We start from the raw sequence: 15,091 nt of genomic DNA, 5'->3' as shown, positions 1-15,091 counted from the left end.
TTTCTTTCATTTTGTGCAATTAATGCTGAATCTTACATTTAAAGTCATAGTTCCTAGTAAATTACCTCTTCTAGTAAATAGAATTAAGTATAAATAGGGTCATCCTAGTGCGCTTGTTAGGTAGGACAATTTGACAAATTGCGCATAAAGGGAAGCATTTACTCGAGCAAAATAAAATTAATAAAAGTACGTCTTCATTGTAGAATATTCGTACATTATAAACAACTAGATTTAATTTTATGTCCAAAGATATTTTAGTTGATTGATATTTGTAAGCTTTTTTGAAAAAACTCAAACACTGTTTTAGTTCTTGCAACTCAAGAAGGCGAGTGAGCTTTACTTGTGTGTACGTATACATGCACATAACGATAGTGTATCAAAACTTTTGAATAACGAACAATAGCGAGCCACCACACATATAAAGCTCTCTCGCCTTTCGAGAATTGCAAAAACTATAATAATTATGTTTGTATAAAATGTTTAATTTAACGCATACATAAGTAGTTCATAAATTTAATACCTATAGGTAGATATAGATAGAGCTAAGATAATGTTTTCATATTAAATATTATTTTCAGATTATTTAAAAAAATAATTTCGTTTAAGTTTAATCATAGGACTGTTACATGATGAAGTTCGATGGAATTCAAATAGTTATGCATTTATTTAGTTAATATTTTATTTCAAGTATGGACTTTAGTCTGTGGATTTATTTTTTGAGAACAACGTTGACTTGAAACGTTGATGTCTTTTTCTTAGCGTGTAAGTGTAAATATTTTCTTTTTTTTTTTGCAAAAAGAATGCATGTATTTTAGTGTATAAGTTTCTTCAAATGCCGCTGGCAAGAAGGGTCTCGCTTGGAAAGATTTGACGGTTAAAAATAACCTTTATGTAAATAAATCCAAAGAATATATTTTTCTACATTTATAGCTGCTTGTTTCATTTTGTGAGTTGCCCTGGTTTGCAAATTGTAATCTATTTTTTCGTATTTAATCCTCTAGCAAACCTTTTTTTAGGCTAGGGAGGTTTTTACTAAAAATTCAGTAATCCAGTAATGCAGCAGGATCCCACGTACCTACGCGTACGCGTGAAAAACCTTTATCAACATTGGGTATAGTTTACGTATATTCTATTTTTTAATAAAACCTTAGCGCTGTCGACTACTAAACCTGAATTAAACTGCCTTAATATGAAACATAATTTAACCCGCAGTCCCAAGCGAAAAATTTACACAAAATTACAATAGGTAGGTACTTAACAATCTAAATTGATGCATAAGGATAACAGGGTCGGTTTATAACAATTAAATTTTACAATTTTGAACTGCAATAAAAAGAAAACAAAAAAGAATTGAACTTAACTTTTTATTCTATTCAGTGTCCTGACGCTTTGTGGTTAAGATGAACAGCATTGATGAAAATCAATAAAAACTGTGAACTGCAATAAAAATAAATCAACAGATGTTTTAATTCTATAACTAGCTGAGAAGGAATTTTGATCACACTGTTGTTGGTTTATTTAAAAACATTAACGACCCGACTTCGCCCAAATGATATGTAAATAAAAACATGCTTCTTGAATCACTATTGCTAAAAACTGCAATAATTAATATCTAGGTATATCATACTGGCCTGCAAAACTAATGCCCGTCTTCATCATCAATCCCTAATTTTTAAGTGAACCCTATGTAAACAAAATTCCTGAAGCGTTACCATAGGGGTCACTTAAAAATTAGGGATTGATGGTGAAAATGGGCATTAGTTACTTAAATTTTTTGTACACTATAGAAGTTAGTTAATTTAAATACAACATTTATAGCAAATCCTATCAGTTTTCTTTGACAATTATTATTGTCTTCTATTGAAGACACGAAGTCCAAACTTGCAATTTTAAGACTATGTTGCATTTTAACCGTGACTATAACGTTAACCGTTGTGTTTTGTATGAAGTTTGACGGACTTGACTTTTGTTAAATTTAAAGTAAGATGGTGCAACCCAGCCTTGAAAAGTGATAGGTACTTAGTTTATCAGGCCAGTGCTTAGGTCTTGTCCAGGAGGGCGAATTCGCTGCGAACGTCTTCGCGCGAACACGAGCGTATGAATGACGAGATTTACGCGCGAATTTTCAACTCGCGCGTGTCTTGTTAACGCAATGTATTGGCTGCTAGTACCTTGCCAACGCGCGTAGGATTCGAATTCGCCCTTCTGGACAAGGCCTTAGAAGATCTAACCGTACAGGCAACGGGAGAGACTTTTTTAAGCTATAGTCTGGTCTGCGAGCACGTAGAATTTTGTCCAATGACCCCAAGCTACCCATCCTTATCGCTCGCGCGTAATTATATTGCTGTCGCGATTGTGCGACGGGCGCTAGCAGTGAGTGTGCGAGCGCGACAGCAACATAATTACGCGCTAGCGATAAGGATGGGTAGCTTGGGGTCGTTGGACAAAATTCTACGTGCTCGCAGACCAGACTATAGTATCTCGCCAACGCGCGTAGGATTCGCGGCGAATTCGCCCTCCTGGACAAGGCCTTAGAAGATCTAACTGTACAGACAGCGGGAGCGATTTATAAACAAAACTATTGTAAAGATGAGTCTTCAATTGTCTGTCTGAATGAGGCTGATTCTGACGCGGGAGTCGTAGGGGTGCAGCGTGAGCGGGGAACGCGGGTCCGCCGCGAAGGGCCCGGCGCGGGGCGTCACGGGGAAGACCCGCACCCGCGGGACCACCTGCGACAGGCAGCTCTTCATCTGGATCATCGCGAACCGCTTCCCTGCAATGCACACAAATATCATTAAGTTCATTCGTTCATCATCATTTCAGCCACAGGACGCCCACTGCTGAACATAGGCCTCCCCTAATGACTTCCACATCACACGGTTGGTAGCGGCCTGCATCCAGCGCCTTCTTGCTACCTTTATCACGTCGTCGGTCCACCTTGTGGGTGGACGTCCCACGCTGCGTTTTCCGGTACGTGGCCTCCACTCTAGAACCTTGCTGCCCCATCGGCCGTCAGTTCTGCGTACTATGACGTCCGATGCTAGACAAAGGCCTCCCCAAGGCTTTCCATAATGAACGGTCCTACACTGCCCGCATCCAGGTTCTTCCCGCGACCTTTACCACATCGTCGGTCCACCTAGATCCTAAATAGCATCAAGAACCAAAGACAGACAGCGGGTCACACCTCTTCTTCTTTAACTTCGAACTCCTATGTTCTTCTGATCAATTTCGTTGCGGGTCCAACGATAGTTAGTTTCCCCCAGGACAAGCTTTACCTTCACTGGTTGGGTTTTTATTGTCAAGCCAAGCTGTAGATCCTGGGTACACAATAGTCCCGTTATAAGAATGTAATCCGATAAGTAATACAAATTCAAAATTTGATACCATTGCAAAACGCATAACAATGTGTCGTAACCACAGGAATTCAGCTAAGTTAACAATAACTTTGAATAAAGCGATTCTGCTGATAAGTTATTAATCAAATGTTAATGAAACGACAGGAACTTGGAAAAGACTAAATATCTACTTATTTTGGAAGGCATGATGAATGATCAATAGTTACAGGGTTTTAAAGCCCTGTTATACATAATACTTATTACATCCCTAATTACATAATGGCTAAATTAGGAGATAATTTACATGTAAATTGATAACTTTAGTTGTAAACTATCAATGATAACATAAGCATTTGTAGTTATTGTGTCGTTTGTTGTTAATTATACAGGGTGACCTCATTTCATTAGAAAGAAAGAAAGAAAGAAAGAAAGAAAGAAACATTTATTGCTATGGACATCACAAAAGACAGAAGAGGTAAAATGGAAAAAAAAAGCAAATAAGACAGAGGTGACATAAAACATACAATAAATGAATGAATAAACTAAGCAGTGCCACCCTGTCGCACAGCGATGCCCATCGCAATGGGACCTCACTCAGCATATGCCGTGGCCCCCGGTGAGGGAAGCCACGACGCTGGTTTTCAGTGTGCCCCATGCCGAGTGAGAGTCACGGACACTAACCTATACTGCATAAAATATACATACATAAATAATAATTGTGCGCGTATAAATTTTAAATGTATATACAGACGTAGTAGAAAATAATAATATACGATATAGACGAAGTAGAAAAGATGTGATAAGATATTTATAAATAAAAAGATAATATTTAAAAAACAAAACTGTGTGTGTGTACATAATAATAATAATAAATTGTAATGTATTAAAGTGCGTTTGTTTGTGGATTAGTGGCAGAGCCGTTAGGGGAGGTAGTCTAGGGTTATTCTGACAGATATCACTATGAGACCTACCATCCTTATTTAACCCTTTCCAAGATTTTCCTACTTAAAGAGTGTAACCAAAAATATTCAAATAGTAATAATTGCTAAAAAAACATATTATGTGATTTTGGTTTGGCCTACTTTATTTTATTTTTCAACAAAGATAATTCTAAATAAGTAACATTAATTGTTAAATCTCCGTAAATGTCATTGTTTCCTGCAAAAACTGCTAAACAAAAACATAAATATGGAAGGTAGGTCTCATAGTAATTACTGTTCATTCATATTTAATTAATTATTGCACTGGTTAAAATGTGTATCTACAATTATTTAACCATACATTTGTAATTAAACTATTGACCCACACAATCTCACATGCTATACTTAATGCATCCGCAAGATAAGATAGCTACTGGCCAGCATGCATCATACAAGTATACTTACAGACCAGTATTATTATTATCTGTGCGTACAGATAATGCAAAACACCAAACTAAAGCATTATGGTCTTCGTAATAAATACTATTTTGAACCAAAAAATACATACAGTGGAATCAGAATCAGAATTTTATTTGCGTAAAAACATGGTATATAAAGATGTTACAGAATTCAGTAGTGCACATGTTTCGCCATTACAAATAACATGCAAAATTATAATATGGAGGAACATAAGTTTACTTCAAATTGCTATAGCGATAAGTTCTGGTGACATCACTAACTTAACATAGGTACTTAATTTAACTGAAACCAAACTTATATTTGTATACCTAGGCTAAGTTTATAAAGTAGTTTATTTTTAACTACTCATTGATAATAAAGTTTATTACTCAAACGGTTTGTTTATTTATTATTAAGGCGAATTGCGGTTTTAGATAGCAACCTAAATACCATTTACGCTACTAAGCAGCTATTTATATTTCTAACAAACTGTTCTTTATGGGATAGTGCAATTGGCTTAACATTATGCGTGTTTCAATATAAAGTGTATTGTTGTCGTTGGTGTATGTAGGTACGTAAAAGATAAAAAAAAAAATTAAAGTACTTAAAGCATTAATTTAAGTAGCAGGAAGGCGCTGGACGCAGGCCGCTACCAACCGGACAACATGGAAAGCATTGGGGGAGGCCTATGTTCAGCAGTGGACGTCCTATGGCTGAGATGATGATGATGATGATGATCATTTAAAATAAAATAATAATAGTAAATTCATAACTGGACTAAAAGAGCTATTAACTACGAAATACTATTACACCATTAGCGATGTACCTAAACTATAACTTTCTATCTATAAAAAGAAGCCTCCTTTCCTATTGATTTTTAGTTTGCAGCGCCCAACAGGGTCCTTAGTGATCTACAACTATAATGTAACACCTAAATGTACTATGAAGGAAGCAATAAACTTATAGATCTGATGGGCCGACGATCTGGTGAAGGTCGCGGGTGGCGCCTGGATGCGAGCGACGCAGGACCGGTCTTTGTGGAAATCCTTGGGGGAGGCCTTTGTCCAGCAGTGGACGTCTTTCGGCTGAAACGAACGAACGAATCTTATAGAGTACTAGCGGCCGCCCGCGACTTCGTACGCGTGGATCCCGTTTTACCCCCTTCATCTATCTTAAGCGGTTTAGATTTTTTCATACAAGTTTTTTCCCGCTAACTCCCGTTCCCGTGGGAATTTCGGGAATTCCTTTCTTAGTGCACCTATACGGTACCTAAGCTACGTCCCTTCCAAATTTCAAGTGCCTACGTTTAGCCGTTTAGGCTGTGCGTTGATCTGTCAGTCAGTCAGTCAGTTTCTCCTTCTATACAGGGTGTTTGATAAATGGGTATATGAGCCGACACTAGCCCATGTTAACATGGGCATATAAATGGTATGGTGAAGTCAGAAATTTGATATCATCATTAAATTTTTTTAAATTTTCATACATAATAAATTTTATAAAATCTGTTTTGTGTGAAAATTAAAGTAATTAAAATGAAGATATCAATTTTCTGACTTCACCATACCATTTATATGACCATGTTAACATGGGCTAGTGTCGGCTCATAATAATATACCCATTTACCTAACACCCTGTAGATCTGTGTACCTACCATGAGTTTACGTTAGGTGTGCTCGCTAGCGAAAACGTCAAAAATCTCTATAGAGATTTTGTTTCTTGAAAGTAGCCGCTAGGGGCGCTGCACAATATATCATACAATTAATGACATTTTTTTACGCAGTCGCTAGCGAGCACACGTAACTTAAACTCATGGTAAGCACACTGATGGGCCGACGATCTGGTGAAGGTCGCGGGAGGTGCCTGGATGCGAGCGACGCAGGACCGGTCTTTGTGGAAATCCTTGGGGCAGGCCTTTGTCCAGCAGTGGACGTCTTTCGGCTGAAACGAACGAACGAAACTTATAGAGTATTGAGTATATGATGGTGATAAGGTATTGCAGTAGGTTGCTTACCTATGCAGTAGCGGGGCCCGTCGCCGAAGGGCGCATACACACCGGGCGGCGGCGCGGCGCCCGCCCAGCGCGTAGGGCGGAACGCTTCCGCATCGGGGAAGTACTGGAATATACATATAATTATACAAATAACGCTTCTGAAAACCGCGTCAAAATCGGTTTAGCCAAACGCGAGATAATCGCGGACAAGCATACTGGTCAAACAGATTTTTTTTAGTTTAAAAAGTTTCTAGTTTATTGCACTAGCAGTTGATTAATTTTGTTGCAGTTCCAATGACAGTTTCTTCCAGGACAAACTTGGCCTTCACTGGTTGGGTTTTTATTGACGGTCAAGATTTGTAGATCCTTACTACACAGGAGAGGTGGAAATAGTTCTGTGCCCAATCAGTTATTATTATTTCAGTATCAGTATTTTTTCAAACTTACTAAATAGTCTGACTTAAATATCTGCAGTTGTGGTTGTAGGAATAGGTTCGCATTATCTTTTCGCCTAGTATCATGACGCTTTGCCCTTCCATCCATTATTTTTGTATCAGAATGCATACTTAACTAAGGTCTGTAAAAAGAACTAGAAGGTCTTATTTGTCATAAGTTAGTGGGACAAACCTGAAGTAGAATGTTGTGGTCAGTGAATGGAATAGGTACAAACCTGTTCATCTCTGTGTATGCCCAGCGTTGGGAACAGCACAATGGTGCCCTCCTCCACGACGGCGGTGGTCCCCGGGATGGTGTAGTCTTTCGTGCACATCCGCTGGATGGTTGGGAACGGCGGGTACAGGCGAAGGGTCTCTGTAAAACGGACATTTAAAATGCTTTTTTAATGTAAAACATTGATTCCAAACTTATTTGAGACGCGCCACTTTCGACCATACAAAAAAATCCGCGCCCCCCCTCCTCCAGTCAACATTATTTATTGGTCGTATCGAGCAGTCTGGAATGCATTATCTCTCAGCAGTCGCAGGTTTTTTATACTTAAGTACACAGATGGCCCGCGCCCCCCTTTTAAAGGCTTTGCGCCTCCCCTGGGGGGCGCGCGGCACTTTGGGAACCAATGATCTAGAACATGTTTTTAACTTAATTTTAAACCATAAGCTGTCGATTTCAGTTCGACTTACACAATATTTTAAGAGTTTCTCATCGTAAAAATCCATGCCATAATATTGTATGCGAAAGTAACTGTATCTGTGCACGCGAAATACGTTTTCCTGCTTATACTGAACTAGAGATCACCACAAGAAATAAATCTAGATGGGACCTAGGAATATACATAAATATAAAGTGTAGAAGTCTCTTAAGGGGTCGTTAACAGGAGAAAAAGTTTATTATTATGTATAGTTTTAATAAATAAAATGATAATGTTAAGTTAAACTAAAATAAATCAAAGTCGAGGGCTGATCTTTTTTAATGCTTTCCCGAGTTCTATTTTCCTATAACTTAAATTACTATACATACCCAATATAACCATCTCCATATACGTCAAGTCCTGTAACGCCTCGTACGTCATCTGGCCGTGTTTCGCGATCACCTCCTCGATCTCGCTCCTCATCTTGTCCTGGACTTCTGGGTGCGCCGCTAATTCCAGGAACAGGAAGGCCAGGGTCGAGGAGGTGGTCTCGAAGCCGCCCAGGAAGATTATGAACGCGTTTGCTGCTATCACCATGTCAGCTGAGGACATAAGAAATCAAAATCAAAATCAAAAATCAAAATCAAAAAATCAAAATCAAAAGACAACAACATAAGAGACATTCAGGTACTCTTTATAACATCATCATCATCGTTTCAGCCATAGGACGTCCACCACTGCACATAGGTGATTTCCATAATGACCGATGGCAGAGGCAACCTGTATCCAGCTTCCTACTACCATTATGAGGTCATCGGTCCACCTTGTGAGTGGACGCCCTACGCTTCGCTTTTCGATACGTGGCATCCACTCCAGAACCTATAAGAGCTCTTAACCTTAATTAATTAATTGCTTAACCTCCTTGCTTTAGGAGGCTTTACATTATTATTCTGTGGCTTTAGGCTTTAGGAGGTCTTTTCGCTTTAAGCAAGAAAGAATAGAGTGGCACTACTGATAAAGTTTAATAATCCCATCTTCTGGCTAATATCAGACTTCGAGGAACAGGATATGTAGCTGGAGGGATCTGGGTTACAAGATTTTCAAGTTTTCCCAATAACTGAGATGAGAAAAATCATGCCTAAAAACTTACGCCTAGCATTATCATGCAAAAACCTGACTTAAAACTCTAATCAGACTGAAATAACTGTTGTCTTAGCGCTAACGACGCTAAAATCTATCGTAAATTCGATTTCGAAGTTTGTCAACTCACTGATTTCGATGTCCTCTTCAACCGGCTTGCTATTTTGATTGGTGTCATCGTTGCGCAGTGCCATCATCATGTCTATGAAGTCTCCGCGTTTCTCCTGGTCACCTGTAATCAAAAATTTTGTGTCAATATACAAGGTATGAAGCAAAAAGACATTTGTACCGTATGGAATCTTGGAAGTGTAGTAGAAAAATAAATGAGGTTGATTTTCGATGACCGAGTAACATGCCTACTGGCTGAGTTGCATTACTTTATTTTTAACCGTAACTACAAATTTAACCGGTGTTTTTGTATGGATTTTGATAGATTTTCACTTTTACAAATATGCTTATTATAAACTTCTTCTGTCCGTTTTCACCATCAATTCCTAATTTTTAAGGGAACCCTATGGTAACACTTAACATGATTTTTTTCATAGGGGTCACTTAAAAATAGGGATTGATGGTGAAAACGTGCATTACACTCTTACCTTTTTCCCTGGCCCTGAGCACACTGCAGACGATGTTATAGAAGAAGTCGTGGGTCTTCTTCGGAATGATTCTCATACGGAAGAACAGCACGAAGGCTGGCCAGAATTGACGCATGGTCCTGAAATAAGTTTGATTTATGATTGATAAGGAATCTACATGATAACAATTAAGACAAATTATTGTACTGCTGAAAAAAGGGGAGGTTGGCAATAACTTTAGAGCAATTTTTTATCTCCAAATTCTCCAATTGTACATTATTACGAACGTATTCGTATTATATTTCACTGAAACTCATCTAATATTATAATAATTGCTCTATTCTTACCACGTTATATGTAATATTTCCGTTTATGTAACTCGCGATATAATTGCAATTAAGTGAGATAAAATTACATAGTACCTACCTAACCACTCAGTGAGATTTTATTTACTAAAGGGTCACCTCGAACTCTCTCATTATGGGAAGACGCTACACTTACTTCTCAAATATGTTGAACAGCGACATCTCGTAGAAGGCATGCAGCGCTACAGCAAACGGATCATCCTCATTATCCATGACATTGCTTTTCAGTCCAAAGGCACACGGCACTATTGCATCTGCCGTGAAACCTCCAACGAACTTCTCAAACTTTACTTCTGCAGTAGTTTCTTCTTTAGCCACTATTTTGTCTTTTTCACTGGCGTTGTTACTAGCATCGTGTTTGTTTTTGGTACATTGCTTTTTCACTCGAACTAAAAATTCTTTTGCTGTGTTGTCTATTAGTGGAAACATGCTTCGTAGTTTATTTGGCCTGGAAAGTAGAGATATTGAATTAAAATTACAATAATTTCTTTAAAGCTAGAATCTACAGGAAACCCAATCTAAAAATATCGGTGGTCCCATGGATGGGTGTATGTCTATGTATATCCGTTCGTTGCTAAATGGGCAACAAATAGGTAATTTGATAAAGTGCGTAAATCTTTTTTAATTTATATAAATATGACAAATGAATTTACAAGGAAAATATTTAAATTTATTTTAATCATAATAGTATGGCCTTTGTTTTGTTTGGATTGTTAAAATGGTTTAAGAATGTATTTCATACAGTTTTATCCACATATTTGTCAGGCAACTTGGGATGAAAATGGGACAAAGAAGAAGAGAATATCAGGCAACTTACGAAAATATAGGCGATATTTTAGCCCTAAGGCGCTTCCATTTGGCCCCCCGGAGGAACAGCACGGACCCGGCGAGGGGGTCCACGTCCTCCCTGAAGAAGAAGCCGCGGTCCACGAAGTGCTGGAAGTCGTTCACGCAGATCCTCTTTATCAGATCAGGGTCGCGGACCACGAGGGTCCTCTGGTAGAATTGGTGCGTTCCTGGAAAAATAGTAACTAGTTTTTATAAATTCTTGAAAAGGTTTTGAAGCCATTATTTATGTATTTATGAATAGGAGTCGTTATGGCTATTTTCGTGGGTAGTATCATTCCTAGACTCGTCTCGCTAACGTAGGAGTGTAGGTCATACATGAATTTTAGCGATGGATCAGGTCAGACTACCCAGCCAATCTGGGGAAATTCATTGAGTTTATTTATTATTTTTACAGCTAGGGACTGGAATTCGTTGCCTGCTGCTGTCTTTCCCGAAAACTATAAGCGGGCCTCTTCAAGGCGAGAGAATAGGCACTTACAGGGCAGATACCTATGTACCATCCTAGACTGCATTCCACTTAACATCAGGTGCGATTGTGGTCAAATACCTGCCTTGTTATGCATAAAAAAAATGTTGTTTTTGCACGTCCTGTGACTAAATTGATGATGATACTTTAGTAATATTTACAAAGCAAAAGACTATTTTACTTGCCCCGCTTTTCAGCTAGCTTTTATCTAGAATTCTAGACCAAATAAGTATCAATTTCAATGTTACTAAAGGTGGTGCAGGAAGAATCAATTATTCTTGCACCCCGAGAGCAGCGTCCGGGCTGTCCGGACCCCGGAGTCCGTGAAGTGTCCGGCTCCGGTCTCTGAGCAGAATTAATATGGATGGTGCAGTACATTAGTGATGGGCATCGATACTGCTTTGATATCGATAGACTTGTTTAGTGGCTAAACGATTGAGATACCTAAAGTTAAGTACTTTAATAAGTTTCGACTAAATTTCCTCTGATATTGAGCAAGCTAGATTTTGGAATCGCAAAAAACAAGAAATACCTACAATATTAGTATGAATATTGGTGTCGCTGCGCTGAATAAAATATTTCATTTGATTAAATTAACCTCGTGTTATTAAAACAACAATAATATTACTTTTCAAATGTTTAAGTGCATAGCAAAGTAGAGCGTCGGCGAAGTTTAAAGTTTTGACATCGATAGACGGTACATCACTAGAACGAATTTACCTACGTTATAAAATTGATCAGATTAATAACATCAATTTTATAATAATCCTGCTGCTATTATGTCCTATTTTCATTTTATACTTGTCAGCGAGTACTTTGAGATAAATGCTGGCTTTTAAATTTTTAAATACTCACCCAAAAACCTCAGATCCTTGTATTGATCGTAGATTCTCTTGAAAAACAGTCCTCCTTGCTCCTTGAAGGTGACGACAGTCTTGATATGCCCCACGAAGGGCAAAGCAGGAGGGGCGAAGATCCCGCGATCGGCCCAGTACTCATGGTCATAGGTCCCAACTGCATATACCACGGCAAGCGACAGTGGTACTGCGAAAATGTACCATAATAGTACGCTCCTGAAGGTGTAGTATTGCAGGGCCCACGCTAGGGTCACCACCAGGAAGGCGACTGATCGTTTAAACCCGAACATCTTTGGTCTCTAGTCTCTACATCCACTGTCTTTGGTTAATCTGTGGGTTAGAAATAATTAATGTTTAATAACTCTACATTTACAGGAAGTGTGGAAGACAAGAGAGCACGCGGTCGGCCAACCCGCTGGATAGACGCTATCACAAAGGCCACTGAGTCCACCATGGTCAAGTGTACTCGCGACGCCTTTAACCGTCAGAAATGGAAGCACTTCGCCAGGAGAGCTACCCTCGGCGATGAAATCACTCCACCATGTACCTCGTCAGCGCAACCACGACCACCATGACAAGAGTGCCCGACTAAAAAGAAGAAGAACTACATTGAAAACTGCCTTTACATTTATAAGTTTTACTCACGTAAGTAAGTAACTACATGTGATTACATACGATGCAAATGTGAACACTCTAATGTAAGTGGCTTATCTTAATTTCTTACTACTTACTTGCGTATACAGTCGTAAGTACGTTAAGAAGCAACTTGCAACTCTAAAGGTGAGGTATTATTAGTTAATTAATTAGCGCTTTCTATATCATATATAAGTAGTATATCCGTTAAGCTAGCACCCATAACACAAGCATTAAGTTGCTTACTTTGGGGCTAGCTGGCGCTGTGTGAAATTGTCCAAAGATTATTTATTTATTTATTTATATCACAATCTGTGTCCTTTGCACACGGAAAAATGTAGAGGTAATGGAGCTTTTTGGCGAATTCTTTCTTTTCAGTTTGTTTTAAAAAATCGTAGCAAACGTTTCATTCATTCAAAATGATAGCAAATCCCCAAATAAAATCACTTAACAACAGGTACGATTGCGGTAAAAACCTGCCGTGTTCTGATTAAAAAAAAATATGTTAAATGGTAAGCAAAAAGTTTTCCAAGACAACGGAATTCCACCACATCTCATTAGATCTTCAAACTCTACACGTCATAACTACACCTTTAGTTTAAAGAAAGTGTAAGATTATTTCTCTATCTTAACATTTGGAGCGGAATAAGACCAGTTTACTTTATTACTTACCTACAGCACCTACAGTAAAACCGATAAATTGTAAAGTATAAAACTTGGTTTATTTTTATGCTGATGTTTAACTTTTTGCTTAAATCTGAGTTTACGTGTGACCTCAATTTCACCAGCTGAGTGTAAATGAACGATGAGCCTCAACGCAGCTTTATTTAATACTGTCACTCGTAAAAACATACCTAAAAACATTGACATTTTATTTGCACAATTTAATAAAAAATGTAAGCTTTTTTCGCAAATAAAAAGTGCCTAAGTGACAATTTAAATGGGTGAACTCAAATTAATTAATTGGTTTTTATGCTGATTATTAGTATTTTTTTTATATGGCAAATAAACATTTTCGTCTTTCCTTCTTTCGGTTCATAACACAAACTTTCTGTGACCGTCTGTGGGATTCGAACCCGCGTCTTCGTTACAGCAGCTTTTGCAGTTAACCACAAAGCCATACAGTCTTATTATTTTAATTTAATCTTTTAAATCGTCGTTCGTCGTCGTTTCAGCCGAAAGACGTCCACTGCTGGACAAAGGCCTCCCCCAAGGATTTCCACAAAGACCGGTCCTGCGCCGCTTGCATCCAGGTACTTCCCGCGACCTTCACCAGATCGTCGGTCCACCTAGTGGGAGGCCTGCCCACGCTACGTCTTCCAACTGGAGCTGGCATCTTTTAAATAACTTAATTTTAATAAATTTCGATGCCAATTCGAATAGTATCGAACTAACTATAGATAATTTAGCGTTACCGGGATCTAACGTAATACTTCTCATACAATATTACGTCACAAAACAAACCGTTTACACTTGCATAATAAAAGAGTGAACTAGATACACTGTATTTACTTCTACTTTAAGAACTTGCCGGCTTCAACAAAATAGCATTAAGGCCCAAGATTCGATAGATGTTTATGTAACGGAAAGTTTTATGATCCAACAGAATTTTCCATTGCTTCCTATAGCAGATTATCTGGAATTATATCTGAGTCATTCGATAACTTTCTCTATATTTTAAAAGCCTATGTTTACAAAAGTTCAAAACAACTCATAATATTGTAAATAGTAATGAAGTCTTAAGTATATAAAACTAGCTGACCCGGCGAACTTTGTTCCGCCTTAATGGCAATAAATAAGCAGACTTTATTTTAATTTCGAACGGGATAAAAAGTATCCTATGTCCTTCTCCTGGCTCTAAACTACCTCCCTGACAATTTTCAGCTAAATCGGTTCAGCCGTTCTTGAGTTATAAGCGAAGTAACTAACACGACTTTCTTTTATATATATAGATAAGATATTAATAAATATGTAGGTATAGTATCCAAACCTTTCTTATTCTAAAAATCGTTCATTGAATGCAGTAACTCCGTAATATAAACAAAACAAGATCGTTTAAATGCACAACACATCACACTCGCATGTCCGAAGAACAAAACACTCACACATTTGACAGAGGCGCACTCGACAATTTGAAATATTTTTAAAAACAATTTAAACTTTGAATTAAGAACACCATACGAATTTGAATTTGGAACCGCGAGTGACATGCGTCGACTCGAGCGCGGGCGCAGTGATGCTGTAATAGAGAAAGTTCGTAGACGCATATTCGTAAACATACGAGTGCGATGATTGGGATTCGGACAATGGGTCGGTGAGACACCCGTTACTTACTTGTCCGATGGTGTGGCTTGAATCTCCTTAAACGTAAAGGGCCCGGATTCGACGATCGGGCTCGGGCAAGTTATAAACAGACAT

At 38.3% G+C, this 15,091-nt stretch overlaps 1 protein-coding gene across 1 annotated transcript; it reads right to left on the bottom strand.

Annotated features, from left to right (window-relative positions):
• Window positions 1-2,460: 2,460 nt before the first annotated feature.
• LOC114355463 (cytochrome P450 6B1) lies at window positions 2,461-14,861 on the bottom strand. The gene is made up of 10 exons (XM_028308303.1): window positions 14,664-14,861; window positions 12,039-12,370; window positions 10,686-10,884; window positions 10,005-10,316; window positions 9,525-9,643; window positions 9,059-9,160; window positions 8,178-8,390; window positions 7,375-7,514; window positions 6,726-6,828; window positions 2,461-2,773 (listed from the first exon to the last, which is right to left on the bottom strand). The coding sequence occupies exons 2-10, from the start codon at window positions 12,328-12,330 to the stop codon at window positions 2,598-2,600; spliced, it is 1,656 nt and encodes a 551-aa protein (XP_028164104.1). The 5' UTR covers window positions 12,331-12,370; window positions 14,664-14,861; the 3' UTR covers window positions 2,461-2,597.
• Between the last annotated feature and the right edge of the window lie 230 nt (window positions 14,862-15,091).

Source organism: Ostrinia furnacalis, unplaced genomic scaffold (assembly GCF_004193835.3).
Source record: "Ostrinia furnacalis isolate ACB-3 unplaced genomic scaffold, ASM419383v2 OfSCF2409, whole genome shotgun sequence".
Classification (NCBI taxonomy): domain Eukaryota; kingdom Metazoa; phylum Arthropoda; class Insecta; order Lepidoptera; family Crambidae; genus Ostrinia; species Ostrinia furnacalis.
This window is presented reverse-complemented; position numbering and strand designations above follow the sequence as displayed.

Excerpts from the sequence above, each read along its gene's own strand:
- LOC114355463 (XM_028308303.1), bottom strand. The coding sequence starts at position 12,330 with ATGTTCGGGTTTAAACGATCAGTCGCCTTCCTGGTGGTGACCCTAGCG. Across the intron at positions 10,885-12,038 it reads CAAGGATCTGAGGTTTTTGG|GAACGCACCAATTCTACCAG; the intron begins GTGAGTATTTAA and ends CTATTTTTCCAG. Across the intron at positions 8,391-9,058 it reads TGAAGAGGACATCGAAATCA|CTGACATGGTGATAGCAGCA; the intron begins GTGAGTTGACAA and ends TTATGTCCTCAG.